Below are 20,999 nucleotides of genomic sequence, written 5' to 3'. Positions count from 1 at the left end.
TTCAACCGCTTGCGGTTGGCACACAGGTCCCTCAAAAATTTCGCGTACCTGGGTACTTGTTTAATCGCATCCAGCAAGGGTATGTTGATCTCCACCTTGCGAAAGATCTCCAAGACCTCTTTTTCCTTGTCTTGCTTCTTTGGTTTCTCTAACCTGCTAGGAAAGGGAGGTGGATTAGTTTTAGTTGTAGGAATTGGGTTCGAGGGTACCTTTGCATTTTTGTTGTCTGTGCCCTCCTCTTCCAATTCTTTCTCAATCCGTTCCTCGTCCTTGTCTTTAGGAACCACCGGTTCGGGTCCTTGAACTTCCTTGCCACTCCTTAAGGTCATTGCGCTTACATTCTTTGGATTTGCCTCAGGTTGAGATGGCAATTTTCCTTGAACTTGGGACTCCAAACGGTTGATTGTTATAGCCATTTGATTCATTTGATTTTACAATGATTGCACCTGTCCCAGTTGATTTCTCATGCTTTGCAGGTCTGAATCCGTCTTTTGTTGATTAGCAAGTAATTGCTTCATCATCTCTTCCATGGACGGACTTGAGTTTGAAGGAAGTGGTGGTGGTGGGCGAGGATGGTACTGCTGTTGGTGTCATTGCTGTCTATTTGGCACAAAGTTAGACTGCCTATTTCCCCCATAGCTAAGGTTGGGGTGATCTCTCCAACCAGGATTGTAGGTGCTTGAGTACGGGTCGTACTGCTTTCTTGGCGCGGGCGCGTGGCCAGCCATGTTCACCTGTTCTGCAGTTTCTTCTTGAACCAGTGGACACATTTCCGTAGGATGACCCACGGCAGTGCATACCCCACACACTTTGACATGTGAAGCACTCCCCACAGCTAATTGTCTTACGAAAGATGTTAATTCGGAGATCTGCTGTTGGATAGAGGACGTTTCCACCTCATTCACCCTACGCGTCGGGATGTCCTCTCTTGAACCAAACTGCTGTGAGTTCTCAGCCATCCCTTCAATCAACTCCCATGCTCCTCGAGGGGTTTTGTTCACCAACGCCCCTCCACTTGCAGCATCGATTATGCTTCTGTCCCTGAAAAGCAACCCCTCATAGAAATATTGAATGAGCAGTTGCTCACTTATTTGATGCTGAGGGCATTTGGTGCACAGTTTCTTAAATCTCTCCCAGTACTCATAGAGAGACTCGCTAGGGTGTTGTTTGATACCACATATCTCTTTCCTCAGGCTCGCAGCTCGAGACGCTGGAAAGTACTTGTCCAGAAATTTTTTCTTCAATTGATCCCACGTGGTGATACTACCAGGCGGTAGGTAGTAGAGCCAGTCTTTTGCAGAGTCCTTCAAAGAGAAGGGGAAAGCCCTCATCTTTATTTGCTCTTCTGTAATTCCCGGAGGCTTCATACTGTTGCAAACGACGTCGAACTCTTGCAAGTGCTTGTAGGGCTCCTCACCTGATAGACCATGGAAAGATGGCAAGAGATGAATTAGACCAGATTTTAGTTCAAAGGGAGTGTCATCATTTAAATGTGGAAAAGTAATGCACAAGGGCTGCTGATTTAAATCAGGAGCAGCCAACTCCCTTAGTGTTCGTGCATTTGCCATAGTGACTTCCTCTTGGTCTGAATCACTTGAATTGTCACCAGACAAATTTGTCGGCTCAACCTCTGGATCAAGTTCCTGAGGTGCAATATCGTATTGCTCCTCCCTGAGCCGCCTGGTTTCTTTTCTCGTTCTACGCGCGGTCTTCTCTACTTCAGGGTCGAAAATTAATTCGCCTGTACGAGAAGAGCGAGGCATAAACTAGAAAAATACCAGAAAAAAAATGAACTTAAAAAGAAACAAATGATTAACGCCAGTCCCCGGCAACGGCGCCAAAAATTGACAGGAGTCGAGCCTGTGCAATAATAAATACCTACTCGAAAAAAATAAATTTTCTGTGTATAGTAGTGAGTAGGGTCGAATCCACAGGGACTGGGAAAAATTTGACTCCTTTTTAAATTTGAGACACGGGGGATTTTTATCAGGATGAAATATAAAATAAATAATTAAACAATTTAACTAAAAATAATTAACCAAAAATAATTAATTAATTAATACAATTGTAAATAGCAAGTAAATAAATGATAAATAAATTCTAGCCAAGGATACAACTACGCAGACACAGTCCATTCATCCGATCATTGATGCAAAGAAGGTTCACTTAATTTTATTAATAGGCTAGTTATAGCCGCCGATAAACTCTAACGACCAGCTTTTCCTTAATTTATTGATAACCAAGGTACGACCGTTGATTACCTCTAACCAGGAAATACTCTTAGGTACGACTGTAGGAATTAATTTCCTAATTGCATTAAAAACTAGAAAAGCCTAACCCAAATTAATAACACGCTACGAGGGTTATTTAAATCAGATTGCATGTTCTCCTAGTATGTGAAAATACTAGTTGTCACTAATATTAACCAACTAAACAATTACGGATTTAATTGATTAATTTGACAGGAGATTAATAAGTCAAATTGCACATCGGGCCCTTGATATCCAATTAACAAAATAATCCCATGGAAATTAAAATAGAAAACATGCAAATATTAACAATTTAAGGAACACGTAAAATTAATTAGATCTCACAGATATTTGGGACTGCGTCTTCGCGTTGATCCTTGACTAGAGGAGAAAATTAGCCACGCCTCATAAGAAAATTCCCACGCAATTTAATTGAACTCAAAGACATTTATCTCTTACTAATAATTAAAAATAAGAATTATATTCTCTGTAGTCTAATACAATAAAAATAGTCTCACGGAAGAGAAGAAGAAAAACTCCCTTCGGAAATGTGTGGCTCTCCCACATATAAACACAAGCCAATCCGAAACTTCACTCCACGCTTACAAAAGAAAACATTCCTTCCCTACCTAATCAACTCCACCGAAAACAAAAGCAAAGCCAACTATGGTTTGTCGGTTTCTCTTTTGACCAAGTGCACACGTTCACAAACAAGAAAGCAATACCACAAATGTGCAAAGAAAGCAAACTTTAGACAATACAACTTATTTGCGGTCCCCACCAACTTTGATATGTTGTCTAACCAAATTGAATTCCCAAATACAATTCCATTCTTTCTCGTTGGTTTGCACCAGAATTGTGTAAAGCTTCACAATAATCTTCTCAAGAGGTTTCTGCTCCAATTTCTGAAATTATATCCAAATACCAAATATAAATATATATTGACAATTAAAGCAATATTTGGCAAGGATAAAGAGGAGAATTAACAATAAAATTACTAACAATTAACACCCTATCACTCTTTGATGTTCAAACAGTCCCTTTACTGAAATTCCTATTATGGCTATAGGAGATTCTGAATTTGCAGGTGTATATCATATACAGGTTCAGGTGGGGAAGGGATAAGAAAAAGCGAAACCCATCAAGTAAAGATTGTAACTTTGTGTGGCTTCAGTTACGAGTATTTGGATGTTAATTTGTTTGCTGAGTGAGGTTTGATTTTGAAATAGCTTGAGCTGAATGTTTGCTTTGCTTACCTGCTGAATTCAGCAATCTTCTGATTTTAGTTAGTTAATTTATTTTTTCTACGTTAGGAGTTTAGGTGGTCTGTTGATTTTGGCTCTTTGTTATCCATACTGAGCTGAATTGTTGTTTTCTAATTACTGTGCATAAAGAAAAGGAGAAAAGAAAGCCTTATTTTCCGGTAGTCGTAGTTTTCCCTTTTTTTTCCTTCTTCCTATTCTTGATGGTAATTTTGGTTGTTGCTGTTCTGTGTAACTTTTTTTTTTAGCAGTGTTCTGTGTTACAGTACAAGCGAATTAATGAATACCCAATAGGATAGTGGAAAACAACAAAGCATCCCTGAAGTTTTTTCTCATTGGTTGAGTCTTAAAGTATTGTCTTTCCCTCTCAAGCAATATTGCAGATGTTTGCTTGCTTGATTTGATCGAAGTATTTCTATTACCAATAACTTAGGTTGTTTTTGGATTGCATTTTCCGTGATTTTTCATGGAAAAATTACTGTAGTGATTTGATGTATGTGAGGGAAAAAGGTAATAGGGAAATGTGATCACGGAAAACGACGTAATTTTTTGACGGAAACCGGCAATCCAAACAATAGCTTCTCTAAGGTTTATGGTGATATATGACTGTAATTTCTTCCAACTTTGAAAAGCTTATTTGTAGCACTCAAACTTTGATTGGCCTTGTTCATTGTGCTCAACATCTCTGTAAATTTTCAGAAACTCCCGAGCAAGCAAAAGAAATTCGGTTCCTTAAATCTGAGTACTGAAACAATTAATTTGCTGAATTTTAAGTACTGAAAAGAAATATATTAATATCTGAATTTTAATATTAAATCTATTTATACTTTTTGATAAACATTTATAACTTAATACTTAATAAGTTAAATTTGATAAATTTGCCCTTATATCTTTTCATCCAAAAAAGAAATAGAACCTATGATTTTATTAGCTAAAAATGTTAGGTATGAAAATGACAATATTTATTTTTAAATAAAATTAATATAAAAGATGAAATATATTATATGAGGAGTATAGAAAAGATGTGAAAATCATTCAAAAGGGAGAAAAAAAGAAATAGAAAATCATTAGATAGAGAATATTAGATTGTTTAATTAGATAAGAATTTTAAACATAATTAACAAACAATGGTAGATTTGATAGATAAGATAAGGTAATTGAAATAATTCTATTGATTTCTATCAAAATTAAGCATTCAGTTAGGATTCTTGTGTTAAAAAATATACACACAAGTCCAGCACTACTTAACAAGTTCAGCAAATGAATTTTCATTTATCAAATACTCAAAACATCTGAATATCTGAAAAAATTCAGATTCAGCACTTTTTTATATTATCAGACAGACCCATAATCTATTCCTAGAATAAAGTAGAAATATCTGTAACTCACTAAAGTTTGGAGAATAAGGTTCAAATATAGGATGATTATCTTTAATTTAGTGGAACAACATCATTTCTTATTCTCTTGATACACACAGTAATTGATTGTTGAGCTTAGATTACTGCGCTGCTTAAATATGAATAGTCACTCATAAATGGTGTTTATTCTGTCTTCACTTTTTATTTTTACGCTCTCTGCTTAAAGAACAGAATCGATTTTCTTCCTGTTTCGATAAATTTTCGATGTTCAATAAGAGAATACTTTTGTAGCTTCCTCTCTAAATGCTTATACACATTCTAGTTACTAGGGGTTGCTTCCCACGCAAGGCGTGGGAGCTTTAGACCTGTTAGTAAGCTTCCCTGACATGCAAAAGCAATAGATATTAGTTAATAAGAGGAGCTAAGTGTTGATAGATAAGATGCTTAGTTACTGATACAAGACAAATAGGAGCAGAGAGGTTTAACAAGTATATAAAATGATACTAGAGTTAGGAAATATTGTGAAGATGTAATTTTTTTGTTTTGTTTTATTTCTTTTATTTATCTGAAAAGGTAAATTGTAAATTCAGAAGGTATGGAGTTGAAATAATCACAAAACACATGCTTTTTGGTCTTGGGTCGTAGGTCCTCTTTTGACAGAAGAAATCAGAATTAAATCACTAATCCTTAATTTCAAGTAAACCTCAAAAGTCGCAACTCTTGAAGCCACCCAGGGAACTAATAATCTAACTCTAACCCCCCCTCCCAAATGATCGACGTGGGATTTTTTTGGAAAGGTCAGAAAAGTCACTGCTACTAAAGGTGTACTAACCCCCATGACACTCAGAAACTCCTTCATACTTTCTTTTTCTTTCAACAGAAGAAATCAGAATTAAATTACTAGTAATTCTTAATTGGGTAAAAAACAAAAAAGCCCCCTATGATAAACCTAATACACAGAAAAGCCCCTCATGGTTTCAAAATATACAACACGATCCCTCATGCTTTGAACTAAATTGTAAAGGTGACGGAATCCGTTAAACTTAACGGAAATGGTCAAAATGACCAAAATACCCTGATATAATTCAACAAAAAAACAGCTCAAAAAATCATTTATTTTATTTTCTAAGTAGAGAGAATTGAGAGTTAAGGGGTAGAATAGGTATATTTGATAAAAATTAGGTATAAAAAATTTTTTTTAGGTTTCAATATGTCATTTCCGTTAAGTTTAACGGATTCCGTCACATTTACAATTTAGTTCAAAGCATGAGGGGTCGTGTTGTATATTTTGAAACCATAAGGGGCTTTTCTGTGTATTAGGTTTATCACAGGGGGCTTTTTTGTTTTTAACCCTTCTTAATTCCAGATAAACCTAAAAAACCGGCAACTCGATGAGGGTCTTGAGGAGGGTCGTGGGTCCTCAGTTTGCAAATAATTTGCGCATCTAATATCTTGGTTTCACTACGCTTCACTTCAGAGTTCAGAGCTTCTTTGCTCTGCATGTATAGAAATTCGGTCATATGTACGAGAGAGCGAGCGGGGAACAGAGAAATAGAGTGACAATGGTGAGGATATTATCCATGGCGTCGTCGATTAAACCTTCGCTGTCCTGATTTAGGTCTGCGGCTGCTGCAGGGCTTCCTTCTCGCTTCGCTGTACCCTTCTGTTCGTGTTTCCAGAATTCTTGTCGCCCTCTCAGCTTATTGCATCTTGGCAGTGGTAATATTTTCAGTATGATTTAATTTGATTAATTTTTTCTGTTCAAATTCTGTGTTTTTTGTGCGGCGGGTAGCCGAGGCGTGGGAAATTCATCCCTTTCATTTCTTGGTCGATACTTTGGCCGAGGGGTCAATTTTGTTATCTTATGGATGATTTCTAAGGAATAGGGTTTGAAAATAGGGAAAATTGAAATCTGATTGGAAATAGATGAAGCCATATTTGAGCCGTGACCAGACCATCTTTCTAATCTTTTTGGCTGAACTGAGGCGAACCCAAATGACGCTTAACCCATATTGTCACTTCTCATGAACGTGAATATTGGAGCCATCCCACTCTGGTTCACGACAGCCATGTCTGTACGTTTTTTGCACACATCTATGTCTGGTGTCCGCTGTGTGTAGTGTGTGCAGGGGAGACTGGGCAAGGGAGAAATGAGAAGAGGGGAGTGTGAGAAAGGTGAGAGAAAAAGAACATGGCTGATAGATCCACAGACAACATGGGGTAATAATTCACAACAGTGAGTTACAACTCTCAACTGGGAATCTTGAACCAAAGATAATAGGTTTTTTTTTTGGGGTGAGTGGAGCTGAAGAGCAAAGGTAATAGTTAATTACAGGGAAAATACATTACTTGCAAACTAATGGTGAGCTTTATAACGTTTGTGTCATGATAAAAACGTTTAAAATAAAAATTAGGCACTACCGTGGATCTGCCAATCACATAATAATCTGTGAGTAATGCCTGTAATAATTGAAAAACTTTGAACGTATGATAGATCTATTGTGACTGAATGTCAAATGAAAATGGTGTGTTTTTTTCATTCTTGATTACAGAAGTAGATAAAAAATGATGGAATATAACTCTGCTTTGTCTTTTTGTTTCTCATGATAGCTGAAGTGCTAGAGCATAAGCTAAGGAAGTATATGAGCAGATTCCAGTACCAAGATTGGCTAAAAATAGTAAGAACAACAACTGCAGTTACTTTGTTATGTTTTGTCTTTCAAAGCAATTTATGCATCTCGTTCATAGCATCCTCATGCTTAACCAGAATAATTTTTTCCAATTACCTGAATGCATTAACCGTGGAATCACTCAGGTCATTGTTATAAAAGCTTCTTCATGAATAAAATCAATTACATCTGATGTTAAAGGCTTCAGCAATAACATGTGTATTTTAAGGTTAGCAACTCAATTAGATGAATTATTGAATCTGTGCATATTCATTGATTCTTGTAGAAGGCTAGAAAAAGTTAAGAGCAAAGACATAATATGAAAACTTGTTTGGAGAAGTAAAGGTTTGGTGTCAAATTTTTATAGTCCAGAACATAAACCATAAGTGCGTGCTAAGCCTGAACGTAAGAGAAACAAACTAGATGCCGAAACTGCTGTTTGCCTAACATCGTTGCTTAATTCTGATGCAGCAAAATGTAAACCAAGACTAAGGTAGGTACTATGCTGAATAACCTGTAGGAGATGATTTTTAAAAAAAAAAGTAGAAAAGTGGAAACATAAAAATAAGTACTTCTTTACATAATGCAATAAGACAAATACCAATGTTTATGTTTCTGAATATGGGCTGCCACCACCACCAGCCTCATTCTGTGACAAGGAGCCATTAGTGATTTTCGTTGTTGTAGATGGCCGCTGTCAATAAGTTGTAGTGCTGTTGCGCTAAACTTAGTCCAATTTGTAGCTCTGGTGAGCTAGTTGTGACAGTTTAAACAAATACAAAATGTTAGATAGAGATAACTACTTTTATCATTATGCAGCATATAAAACAATGAGGAAAGTAGGTGCACAGTAGCATGTTTGAACTGGTCCATTTCAGGCCTATTTCACAATTGGCCCAAACTCACTATTAAACACAATATACACATTATTACATACAAAACATACACTTTTAATGTAACCTTTAATGGATCAGATTCTAACTGGATCAAGCCAAATGACACCCAGGCTCTACTCATGTTTAAATCGAGTCTTACTGATTCAATCATACTTTTCTCAAGTTGAATAGGCCAAACTCATGCCAGTTAGACCTATTGATAGTCCTAATCATACATATTATGGTAGGTATTATATTATATATTTTAGTGCATATTATAGTATAATTTGTACTTAAAATTATATGTATGGATGGATGTGGTGTGTACTTAAAATTTGTACTTAAAAAGTGTATGTTTGTGGAACATTGTCGAATGCAAAAAAAACTTTATATGCTAAGAAACATCAACTGACACAAAATGCATCACTAAACAACTTAATATTTTTCAATGACTACAAGATGTTTTGAGTCCTCTCCATCATAGAATCAGTATTCTCAGTAACGCACCATATTGTCATAGTTGTTTATCATACAATGAAATATATGAGCATCAAAAACTTGATATCCGTTCCTATGATTGTGCTATGATATCAAAAACTTGATATCAAACTTTAACTTTTAAACAAAGCACCATATTTTACAAATGTTTTGAAAACTAACTTGACTCTCAATTCCTTTTCCTCCTTGTAAGTTTTGGAATTTCCCCTTGAATAAAAAAATTTTCCCCTTGTAAATATGGAATGTAAAGTAGTTAATGTGGGATTTGGAGAAACAGCCTCTGATTTAATTCTGAAAACTGAACTTTGTTCATGTGAAAAAGTTACTGAGCATACAAAATTTGAAATTGAGAATGCTTGCTATTTGCTATTTGTCTTTGATATGTTTTTCATTGTAATCAAATTTGATTTACTAAATGTGATTGAGTGATCGTACTCAGATCTTATTTTGAACTAACTAACCATGTTTTTAAACTATTATGCACATCTTATCTTGTGCTAACTAAAATATTATTTCTGATCTTAACAGATTGCTTTATTGTGTTGAGAATTATGAAATGCAATCTAATATGCAAAAAGCTAACAATTAGTCAAATGTTTCAAAGAAATCTAGTAAACTGGGAAAGCATCTTGGGAAGAAAAGAAAAGAAATAGGAAAAATGTCTTACTTATTATAACTATATAAGAATTGCAATGTCAACTGTATGGAAGTCTTCGAGACAGCATCCCTTTTATTTTTGATAACTTTGTAGCATAAATAGTTTCCTTCAGAATTTTGATTACCCTCTGTTATCTGAATATCTTTCTTGGGACTGGAAAGTTAGTCCCTCATTTTCAAAAGATAAGCTTGGTGTTCATTCTCTACAAGGTCAAATGCTATTTGAAATCCCAATAAACCATCATTCTTACTTTTTGCTCTTAAGAGTTTCTCAAATACAGCAGCAATGTCTTGTGGTCTATCCAAAAACATGAGAAGCTGACATATGCTTAAATAATCAGGTGACATATGCATTAAAGTAGTTGAGGTTAGAATTTCTGAAGTTTTGACATCTGATACACTTGGACCAGCATTTTCTAGAATTAGGAATAAGGTTTATAAGAATGAATTGGATAGTAGATATAATCACATCACGTTGATATTCTCTAGAGCTGGCAAAATTGTGAGAGACATGATTACAATAGTATATGGTTACTTGAATGTTGTCACTTCTTGTAAGTGCTTGCTGAAGCTTATTAAATCTTTGGTATTTTATGCTTATTCTACAGGGAGGTCAAAAAATGAGATAATGAGAAAATTTTGAAATGTATAGTATAATGTAATGTTTCAGAAGTTTACGTACTTATCAAGCATCCTTTCAATAATGACTTGATCTTGCATCTATCTTTGCTACTTTATTGACTCAGCAGCCTTAGTTTTGAGGTCAGGACGTTTGTCTATAGCTTTAGCTGAGACAAAAGTATATAATAGAAAATAAAGTAAGACGTGCATGGCATGGTTAAAAAGAAATGCATAGTTAAGTTATGTAATACCAGTGCTACTTTATAGTGCAAAATCAGTATTTATCTAACCATGATTTATTTTCTTATAGATGCAATACATAGAAATACTTAACAAATTTAGAAGGCAGAATTCAACAATAACATGCTACCTAGAATAGTCCGGACATAATCTGAATCTTCTGATACATTGAATAGAAGGTCAACTGCAAGGAATCACAACAATGAGTGATTTAGTTTATTCAAATAACAAAAGACCTGAGAGGGGAGATAGAGATTTGTTATAAATAATGAACACATATGAAAGCAAAAGGAACTTATGCTTCCTATTCTTCAAATGCATTTTATATAACCTGATAAAATGAATGCTAAAATATTAATGAAGGAGATGAGCAGTCTGTAGAAGTGGGCTTTAAAACAAAAACTTCCAACAAAAAAGCATCTTTGAATCTTTGAGGGCTGCAATGTAGGTAGTTGCCTCTGAGTCTCATCAAAGTTCTCATCTTTATATACATTTTCACTGCAAAAACGATAAAGACTTAGTAATCAATTTTCTGAACATACAATTACAAGAATGAGTAATGTTAATATATAATGAATTTTCTGAACATATGACTACAAGAATCAGTAATAAGGGCAGATGAAATGTATGAACACTAATCTCTGTTTTTTGCTGATAAGGACATATAAGTTTTGCAACATTTTCAGATACATTTTAGTTATACATACCTTTTGGATGATTTTTTATGACATTAGAGACATTGGTTTCCACTGGCTGAGGCTGTACTGTCATTGATATACCTGATTAGGTAAATAAAAAAGTGTAAGAACATAAATCAAATTCAGTGACCAACCAACACTGAGCAAATATTTGTAAAAATAGTATTAAGGGGTTAAACCTGCAAGATTATCAACTGTTTCATGCAAGAAATTAGAGCAGCTATCGCATATAGGAGGATCACCTACCAGATAAAAACAAAGAAATTGTTATATGAAACATAGAGTGATAAATATGATTATAACAAGAAATACCTGACACATTTAGTTTATTGATTCTTCCGCATTTATAGTTGGACGAATTTTTTGATGAAGAACCTAGAAGAGCAAAAAAAAATACAGAATTAAGGTAAACATAGAATACAGAATTACTTGTGTAAACATAGAAGACAGAATTAATTTGTGTAGGCAAACCTTGTTCAAATGTCAAAAATACAGAATCATGCTTTTTCAGCTTGCCTTTTGATTTACCATTGGTTTTGCACAGAGAATTACTTTTGACAGCAATAGATTGTTGCAGATTAGTCTCTTTGTTTCTATTCTGTTGCAGAAGTTGTTTAACAGCAATACTCTGTTGGTTATTGTGCTCATTGTTTTGCTGTACGTCACACCCAACTGGAAGTTCTATACCTGATATACAAGATTTTCATAATTCACATTGCTTATAGAAGATTTTTTTCCTCTTTATTTATGAAGAAAGTAATTTAGAAGCATAAGTCAGTGATTGAAAAAGAGGTGCATGGCATTGACGGGCCGGATAATATGGAATCTTAGTGGGAAAAACAAATGCGTATGCTGATATATATTTATATGCATTATGCACGTTTACTATTTTACATCAGCTTAGTTTTTTTTTTTTTTGGGAAAAACATCAGCTTAGTTGTTAACTTGACAAGAATGTCAACATTAAATGCCATTAATTAATTAAAGCATGAAATCATATAGAAAAGTGAAGCAGGAACAGTTTTAAATTTCAACACCTCTGCTAGCTGTATTAACATTTCAAGTACTGCTCAGTTAGTATTATATTTTTTGTATGCTACAATCCAGATTAGTAGTGTGATTGTAGTTTGTCTTACTGATGGTTAGTTCTTATAATATATTTTTTGTTGGGGAGCAATTTGTTATCGGTTACTCGATCTATGTTTTTCTCGTGAGCAGGTTTCTCATAAGAAAATTCTTAAGTATTGCATGCATGAGAAGCACCTTTATTCACTACGTTATTGTTCTTTTATTTCAGACGATGCATTACTGCTTTCTGCTACATACAAAAACACAATATAAAGGCAAAACTGAATTAGATACCATCAGTTTGCTGTTGATTCATAGAAGACGTGGATGCAGCAGCTTTCCTTCCTCTCCTCTTTTGATAAGCTTCTCTTTGTTTAGCTCTACGAGCTTCTTTTTCTTCCACTGATAAGGAAGCATATTTTTCTCTTAATCTTCGGTTGCAAACAATGTTCTTATTCGTTGAATGTGCAAGTGCATCAGTTGAAGCCATGGTTTACAGTTTATAGCATGAATAAAGGAAGCATAAACGAAGCAGAAGGTAGTAGGATAAAGCAAAAAGTTGTGGGCTTATACAAATAGCTACGGAACATGAATACATGAAGCAATTTTCCAATTTCCAACACCAAAAGTAAAAGCTATTGTAAAATGACACTGTTAGACATGAGTTGAAAATATATAGTCCATTCAATGAATATTTTGAGGGACAAAAATGTAATTAAACAAGAGAAAATGAGCTGGCTGATAGATATAAACATCACATCTCATTAATGCTTCTTGTAAATGCTGCAAAACAGTCATTGTTCCACTAACATTCGGCTAAGCCTTGCAAGAAGCAACAACCAGTTCTAATAGCTACAAGAAAAAGAACAGCCAAAAGGCTTGGAGGACAAAAATAGCCCTGAAGAGAGCAAACGAATTGTAATGAACACTAACCCTCCAAACGTCTTAGCTCCAAGAAAAAGAACAACCAAAAGGCTGTAAGGACAAAAATGGCCCTGAAGAGAGCAGATGAAATTGCAATGAACAGGAACCCTCCAAACGTCTTCTTATAAGATATAAAGATAGATGTTGCATGAGTCTTGTCATATTAAGGTTATGTGCAGTTATTCCATGTTTATGCAATTATGATGTTTTGGTATTTATTTCTCACTCATGTAAAATTGATTGCATAAGAAAGGCTGGATAGGGTTGCGCAAATTAACCAACAAGATGTCTGTTGTGAATTGCATTCGTGTAGAGTATATTATTTCAGCCCTTTTATTAATAAAATCTCTTTTGCTCAAACAGGCCGCATTATACATATGGTAATTTTGACATGTATTAGAGCCATCAAGGACTTTTATTTTGCTACTTCCTCTTTTCAGGATTTGAGGTATCACAGTTGCAGCAGTGAAATTAAAAAGATTATAGTCTCCCAGTTTTCCAGCCACCAAAGAAAGTATAGCACCGCCAATGGCGTCCTTTCTCCCAAAGTACTTCCTGATGAAGCATATCCTATTCTTCAATCCAGTGCTCTTCAGCACTGGTTCAAGAATTGGCAAGAATTGAGGAAGCATAAATTGACAGCAAGTACTTTTAGTGGGGCTATTGGTTTTTGGCCTAAAAGAAGAGTCCAGCTATGGTTGGAGAAGATTGGGGCAATAGAACCATTTTCTGGTAATTTGGCTACATGTTGGAGTAACATCAAGGAAGAGGAAGCTCTTGAAAGATATAAGCTAATAACAGGGAACACTGTATGCTTTCCTGATTTTCAAGTTTATAGGAAAACCAACCATGAAGAAGATGACTGGCTTGCAGCTTCTCCAGATGGGCTAGTTGAGAGCCTTATTTATGGTTTGCCCTCTAGAGGGGTTCTGGAGGTCAAATGCCCTTTTTATGATGGGGATATGACTAAAGCTTTCCCATGGCAGCGGATCCCTCTCCACTATATTCCACAAGCTCAAGGTTTAATGGAGATACTGGACCGAGACTGGATGGACATGTATGTATGGACTGTTAAAGGAAGTAGTCTCTTTCGGATGTATCGAGATCCAGAATACTGGGATGCTCTTAAGATAGCTTTATCTGATTTTTGGTGGAAGCACGTTCATCCGGCAAGGGAATTGTACACAAATTCAGCAATCTCAAATCCGCTTTTTGAGTTAAGATCATTTAGGCCTGCACCAAGGCATGAATTATGTAGCTTTTTAGTTTATGAGAGTAAAAGGATCGTTGATAATTCCGGGTTAATAATGCGTGAGATTCATGGAAAATTGGTAGACTAATCCATCTTGAGACCAACATGGGTCACTGTAATTAGATTTAGAAACAGAAGACGGATTGGTTTTATCTGTTCAAAATGAAAACTGAGGTAAGTCTTTCCAGGGGTGTGAAGTTGATTGGCTTGGTCAGGATGAGGCAAATAGAAGCTGCTTTTCTATAGGAGGTTTACCACAAAAAAGCTTCTTCATAAGACCTGATATAATCACTTTTGGTTCAGAGGAATAAGTTCTTGAGTTCTTCAATTGCATCATGCGATTGGGGATTGCTTTCATTCCCAAGATTTAGCATTATATATTTCTATGTATGCGGTTGGTGACTATGGGCTTTGTGAGAACTTCAGTTAGATCAGATCTCTTATACTGACTACCAAGAAATCAGCATTGTCTGAAGGCTGGTAAATGGGTTTTGAGCTAATTCTTCAAACAATTGATAAGAAGTTGAAAAAGGGTAAACTCCCTCCCTCCCTCCCTTTGCTACTGCTTCCAAATTGTCTGTTCTCTCACAATTTCATCCTTCTTATTTTCATTATTTAATTTTGTATGTGTTAATGGCACCTGTTCACATCTTGATTCAAGTACAGGTCTGCCATAAGCAGAGCGTTGGGTTTCACTTTGATGTACTTTTTGCTGTTTGGGTTCTTTTTCCTTTCTAGCTGTTTGGGGCTTATTGTTTGGGAATTGAATGGAGATCAAGAATGTTGTATGTGCCATTTTAGTTTCAGGTTAGGATTTGACTTTTGAGTTGCAAATCATGAAACAACTAATTTAATTATTGTGGAGGTCTAGTAGTAGTGCCCTGATTAAACTTGAAGCTGATGAATGCCCTAATTAAATTGATGAGTATAACAAACAATTACCAAGTGCCTGAATCACAACATATACATTCGTGACCATAACACAATTACTGACTCGATATGAATCATTTGCAAGTCTGATTTTATTATTGGCTGTTGTCTTGTCTCTCTATTGGAAATTGTGGTCGTCAAATATTTCTTTTGCATTAGTTGTCAGGTATTCATTTTTCTCACATAGAATACAGACAATCAGTATGTAACATCATCCTGATTTGTTCCACAAGAGTACCTTTTGCTCATGTATTTCTCGCTGCCAGGTATCCTTTTCCATGCAGAAGGAATGAACAAGTATTCCATGTCTCCAGACATAACAATAGAAGCATCCTGATCTGCTCATTTTCCAAGATCTGATAATTTCCTGATGCTGGGACTAAGGACAGGTAATCTCTTCAACTTGTAAGTTCCAGGAAAATTTAGAATGGTTTTTGGTTGGCAATTTATGACATCACTTTTTCTGTTGAATCTGCTTTTGCATTTTTTGTTCCTTTACTACTACTGGAGATCTAGGATATACATTATAAAGTATGCCTGACCTTGGCAAATGTGATGGCTGCCAGCATTATGTGATGGTCTCTACAACTTGTTTGCCAGGTTAGCTAGGTAGAGAGTTCTACAACCTTTGGTCACATTTAAGCTTTTAGGCCCCGCCAGGAATATGGACTGCACTTTTTTTTCCACCCCTTTTTGTCCTTCAAAACAGGTGGCAAAGCTGTTTGGCGGCAATCTTAAATCATCATCTTCTGGAGACAAGGATATATAGTAGATGGAAAAGATACCATTACGCTCTTTAAAATTCTTCTCAAGCATATAAGCATCTGTGGAAATCTTCAATTCCTACTATATGTAGTTTCTACATCTTTACATGTTGTTTGGCATTTTCTACTTTTAAGTGATAAGTACTGCATTTCCAACAAGATAAAAATGGCTTCTCTGGAAATGACTTGACAGACTTTGTAAGACTTCACTTGTTAGTTTTATATTTGTTGAAATGGTTCCAACTTCCATCGTTTTGAGGCGTAGTTGCGAGATTTCCTTCCTTGGTAGCTATAACTCTAGTATCTTGTTAATTCCAAAATTTTTGTTGATACAGAGGATGTGCTGCTGTTGACTTATTGGCTGCATTATTAGCATTTTCGGGAAAGTTTTTGTTGCACTTCTCTGAAGAAGCCTGAATTTTGCTTAGGCAGGATTACAGTTAGACCAAACAAATCAAAGAACTCTTGCTGGCTTGCATTATGCAACGGGTTCCAGATTTATGTTCTCTTTGACTTGTTCTTCCTCACATGTTAATAAATTCTCTCTCTGTTCTTGTGTAGCAAAATATACTGAAGACAATTAACCAGCTACATAGCCCCGGTGCCCAAGGAACTCTATGGCATTATATGTATAGGGTTAAATCCAGGAAATCCGAGACGATGCAGTTTGTGCCTGGAATAATTGCTATTACTACTGCTGCTTATCTTTGCAAGCCAAGCTTGCAGCCTGAGTTGCAGTGACAACCACCAGCATCTTTTACCAAGAAAATTCCAAAAAAGAAAGGACCAAAAAAAAAAAAACGACCCAAAAATACTGCTAAGGTCAAACTTTTAACTTGCCTTTTAAATGATACTCCTAGCTGCATGTTTTCTGGCTTTCCGTTTTCCCACATCAAAGGGAGATTTAAAGTGGTTTCTAGATGCATATCTTAGAAGGGGATGAGTCCTCTCATTTTTCCCTGATCAATTCTGGAATATAAATGATGCTTTATCGATCTACTGAAGAGGCTGTTCTTCTTGATACAAAAAGCATAATAAGCGTATGCTGGCTCCAAAACGAATGGTTACTGACATGTAATGGACTCTAGTGTCTTCTCCCCTTTCGCTTCTTCCTCTCTCACTTCTTCTTCTTCTTTCTCTTTCTGACCTGTCTCTAGACTTGCTGCTTCGTGTTTCTCGCTTGCTTCTAGATTTGCTTCTTTGTGTTTTCCCCATAAAACGCTGTAAAGACCAACGACCAGCAACAGAATACCGCAGGCACTACAGTGAAATGACATTTACATAAAAGTAAGAACAGAAAAAATGAAGCTGTGATATTATGTAATCAAATGGTAGAACGACAAACCTTCCCCAGTGTAGAGTTTCCTTGAATATAAGAGCTGAGAAAATGGCTGTTATTAGAAGTGCAAGTGGACTGAACATGGCTGTAAATACAGGGCCTTTGATCTGAACTATCCAGATTTGCAGCCAGTAACTAACTGCTGTGACAACTATTCCCTGCAATGTTGGAATTAATTAAAGTTCAACAAGTCACAAATTCCTGGCACGTTTTAGTTCATGGTGAAGGGTGTGTGCAAGAAATCATAGCAGAGTGGGGTAAGGTGATTTGCTGGACGGGGTGAAGGGAAGATTTGAACATAATCCCTCAAAAATAGAGCATTAAAAATTAAGCAGCTATGCCTGATTAAATCCTAGAACTTGCTATTCTTATTACAGTTAACTCCAAAGCAGAAAATGGCCCCCTGATTTTGATTCCAGAGTTGAAGTTGCAGTTGCATCAAATGTTAAGTTGACGAACAAAGCCGAAATGGATTCAGTAAACATACACAATAGAGTACAGAGAGGAGATTAACGTTCCATCCTAGTTTCCATGCTTCTGCTTTCCTCTCATGGCCGACGGCCCATGCTGCTGACAGTATGCTACTGAAAAAAATTTGGAGAGCTGTGAGACGTAGTTTAGCTGGATATTCCTTGATAACTGCACCCTGGCAAATAAATGAATTACTTGTTAGAAACTCCCAATAGCCTCATTTCTGACTTTGAAGAAAAGGTATGGAGAAAATGTTTTGGATAGACCTGCATTATGAGCCATACAGACCATGTAAAGTTGGCTAAGAGCATGAGCAGAGAACCCTTTATCCAGTCTTCTTTTGAGTAACTCTTAGAATCGTTGTGGGAGATGCTGCTGTGAACAGATGAATACAAAGGTGGTCCTTTATAAAACGTAAACACTAGAGCCCCGGAAAGGCCTACTGCAGACCCCAAGATCTTGGCTATCCCATGACGTTGCTGAATTGAGATTTTCTCAATCCTGAAATGATCAGAATGAATGATCACCAATTCAGTTAGTAAGCTGATGAGATTAATACCATTTGATTTTTGAATGGAACTGGCCATACCTTAAGCAAACAGCAAGGATGAAAGTAATGGCAGGAATTGTGTTTGTGATGGCTGTAGCAAACGTGGCAGAAACATAGTTCAGGGCAAAATAGTAGAGATTCAAGCTCATGGTGATCCTGGAATTTAGCATGCAGAAGCATCATTAGGAAATTACAACCCTTGAAGAACGAAAAGAGCTAAGATTTCATTAAAGCAATACAACCGTAAAGTTCCCTAATACACTACTGTTATTTAAAGGAACCACATACCCGCACAAAGAAGTCAAAAATATCTTGCCCAGTAGGATATATGTCAATGAAGCAGAATTCGTTTTTCTGATTCAGAAGAGGAACGCGGATTATTTTCAGGGAAAAACTTTATGGTCTAATCACCAGTAGCAATGCCTACATAGAGGAACTGAAGAGGAAAGAACCTTTGACATTACCTCTCAATGAATACAGCAAAAGGAGCTAAGGCAGCCGTCGCAAATGCTTGCCGATAAACAACAAATATATAAGGGTTCATTCCTTTATTTACTGCTGCCTTGGATAAAAGAGACATCCCCGCATACACAAATTGTATGAAGATCATTACAATATAAGGCTTATTTCTCTCCACGTAAAACTCCCTCATGCCTTGCAGAACCCTCATATTGCTGTCTTTCTAGTATGTTTGGTGGAGGATTCTTGTTGGAAGCACTCTGATATATATATATAACACTCTCTCTACTCAGAGTCAGCCAGAAAGATCATTCATACCTGCTCTATGCTCATAAGTCCTCAAGCTAGATCATAGAGTCAAGCACATATGCCTTCACTAATTAGGGACGGACTGAATTGACTGCAACTGGAAATGATGATCCGTCAGGTGCATGGAAACAGCAACATCGACATGATCCCTCCTGACTCTTGAGTCTTTGTCCTGAGTATTTTTGAAGTACTAGTTCAAGAATATTTTCTCTCCATGTAATATTTTCTTTCTTGTAGTATGTTTTTAGTTGCCTTCTGTGTTGGAGGATTCTTGTTGCAAGCACTCTGATATATATATATATATATATAATACTCTCTCTACTCCCTCTACTAAGAGTCCTCAAGAAAGATCATTCGTACCTGCTCTATCCTCATAAGTCCTCCAGCTAGATCACGGAGTCAAGCATATATGCCTCCATTAATTAGGGACGGACCCAGTTGACGGCAACTTGGAAATGATGGTCCGTCAGATGCATGGAAACAGCAACATCGAACACTTTAAATATCTATTGACTCTTTCAGACATGCATAAAATAGGCTTTTTCTTTTTTTAATTTCTTTTGAGCACAACAATATGTGGACTAATTATTCCAGTCAATGCAAATTCAGGAAAAGGAAAATGTAAAAACTGTGTATGTTTTTGAATTATTATTATTATTTTTTTTTTTTTATAAGTGGAAGGTTTTGAATCAAGAACTCCTACTTACGACCCATGTTTTTGAGTTATATATTCAACGAATAGTTTCTACCAAACATGGCTTCAGCATTAATTTACACAGTTTTTCCAAGAAACATGAGGAATAATTCAATTATACTGGATGTCTTAAAATTGAGATATACCCTATTTGATAATCCAATTCAATACTTAAATTTAATGGATTAAGATTTTAACATATTTAGATGCATTTGATAACAAAAAATAGAACATCTAAATTAGTTAAGTGGCACTGAATTTTTTTAGATAAAACTTGTTTCAAAAACTAAGCGATAAACTATTCACTCATCACTTAATTGGGTTTGTTTGGATTGAGCATTATTTACCCAGTTTTATTTGCTTACATCATCATTACAATTTCCAATACACCTTTTTATCTTCCCAATTACCTTTTTATCTCACATACATCACATCATAAATAGTGCTACAGTAAAAATATCTCAAATAATCCCAAATAACTTACAATCCAAAGTGATATAGACTTATGTATCAAAGTTACTATTTAACAGTTCAATAATTTATTGAATTCTAATTTTAGATTTCAAATTTCAGTTTTCATATTTTAATTTTATCAAACGTGAGGTGCTCCAATTGGAATAAGCAGATCTCTAGACAGAACTAAATACAAATAATATGCGGACCACAAAAGTCACGAATAATTGTAGGGACACACAGACAGGGAATTTTCTTAGCTTTCTAAAGTCTAGTGCTGTTTCCTTCAACATTCAAAGGACATAGTACTATTTATGGCCCTTACTTGATATAAATATTTGTCTTGCTCATGCACAATTTTCTACCATATATCCTTATTCAAGGCATGACATGCTTTCTACTGTCTTCGTGAACAGCTCATCTATCTGGGACGAAAATTTAATCAATTAGAATGAAGAAATTCTATCATTTTGTCCTATTAATTGAGAAGAAAGAGAAAAGTAAAAAAAAAAAAAAAAAAAGAAGAAGAAGTTAATGTAGTAGTCATATATTGCTTGTTTCTAAAAAATAATTTCTCAAATTGGAGTGACAAATATTCCACCTTTAACTCTTGTCATTATAGTCCTTGCTGCAACTCACGTCATTAGAGTTTGCCAGGC

General features: G+C 35.7%; 2 protein-coding genes, 1 long non-coding RNA gene and 1 other non-coding gene across 6 annotated transcripts; 2 read left to right on the top strand and 2 right to left on the bottom strand.

Moving 5' to 3' along the window:
• Window positions 1–1,089: 1,089 nt before the first annotated feature.
• On the top strand, window positions 1,090–1,196 carry LOC113748546. The gene has a single exon (XR_003464399.1). It is a non-coding gene; the product is annotated as a small nucleolar RNA R71 (small nucleolar RNA).
• A 5,165-nt stretch (window positions 1,197–6,361) lies between these two features.
• On the top strand, window positions 6,362–16,756 carry LOC113783097. Of its 3 annotated transcripts, none has more exons than XM_027329135.1 (5): window positions 6,362–6,588; window positions 7,480–7,547; window positions 13,560–14,904; window positions 15,568–15,690; window positions 16,627–16,756. In XM_027329135.1, exons 2-3 carry the CDS (start codon window positions 7,512–7,514, stop codon window positions 14,457–14,459), a joined length of 936 nt encoding a protein of 311 aa, XP_027184936.1. In that variant the 5' UTR covers window positions 6,362–6,588; window positions 7,480–7,511; the 3' UTR covers window positions 14,460–14,904; window positions 15,568–15,690; window positions 16,627–16,756. The 3 variants fall into 3 exon arrangements, with proteins under 3 accessions (XP_027184936.1, XP_027184933.1, XP_027184934.1); XM_027329132.1 differs by having other exon boundaries at window positions 16,401–16,756; XM_027329133.1 differs by having other exon boundaries at window positions 15,902–16,756.
• LOC113783099 lies at window positions 11,166–11,466 on the bottom strand. Its single transcript, XR_003469883.1, has 3 exons — window positions 11,440–11,466; window positions 11,307–11,369; window positions 11,166–11,208 (listed from the first exon to the last, which is right to left on the bottom strand). It is a non-coding gene; the product is annotated as an uncharacterized LOC113783099 (long non-coding RNA).
• On the bottom strand, window positions 16,668–19,478 carry LOC113783096 (WAT1-related protein At1g43650-like). Its single transcript, XM_027329131.1, has 7 exons — window positions 18,890–19,478; window positions 18,714–18,779; window positions 18,465–18,581; window positions 18,142–18,376; window positions 17,892–18,050; window positions 17,411–17,562; window positions 16,668–17,325 (listed from the first exon to the last, which is right to left on the bottom strand). Exons 1-7 carry the CDS (start codon window positions 19,093–19,095, stop codon window positions 17,130–17,132), a joined length of 1,131 nt encoding a protein of 376 aa, XP_027184932.1. The 5' UTR covers window positions 19,096–19,478; the 3' UTR covers window positions 16,668–17,129.
• Window positions 19,479–20,999: the final 1,521 nt, after the last annotated feature.

This window comes from Coffea eugenioides, chromosome 9 (genome assembly GCF_003713205.1).
Source record: "Coffea eugenioides isolate CCC68of chromosome 9, Ceug_1.0, whole genome shotgun sequence".
Taxonomy (NCBI): Eukaryota; Viridiplantae; Streptophyta; class Magnoliopsida; order Gentianales; family Rubiaceae; genus Coffea; species Coffea eugenioides.
Note: the sequence above shows the minus strand (reverse complement) of the source record. Positions and strands in the feature narration are given on the sequence as shown.

Excerpts from the sequence above, each read along its gene's own strand:
- LOC113783097 (XM_027329135.1), top strand. The coding sequence starts at position 7,512 with ATGAGCAGATTCCAGTACCAAGATTGGCTAAAAATA. Across the intron at positions 7,548-13,559 it reads ACCAAGATTGGCTAAAAATA|GATTTGAGGTATCACAGTTG; the intron begins GTAAGAACAACA and ends TCCTCTTTTCAG.
- LOC113783096 (XM_027329131.1), bottom strand. The coding sequence starts at position 19,095 with ATGAGGGTTCTGCAAGGCATGAGGGAGTTTTACGTGGAGAGAAATAAG. Across the intron at positions 18,780-18,889 it reads TTTGCTGTATTCATTGAGAG|AAAAACGAATTCTGCTTCAT; the intron begins GTAATGTCAAAG and ends CTTCTGAATCAG. Across the intron at positions 18,377-18,464 it reads ATCCTTGCTGTTTGCTTAAG|GATTGAGAAAATCTCAATTC; the intron begins GTATGGCCAGTT and ends TGATCATTTCAG.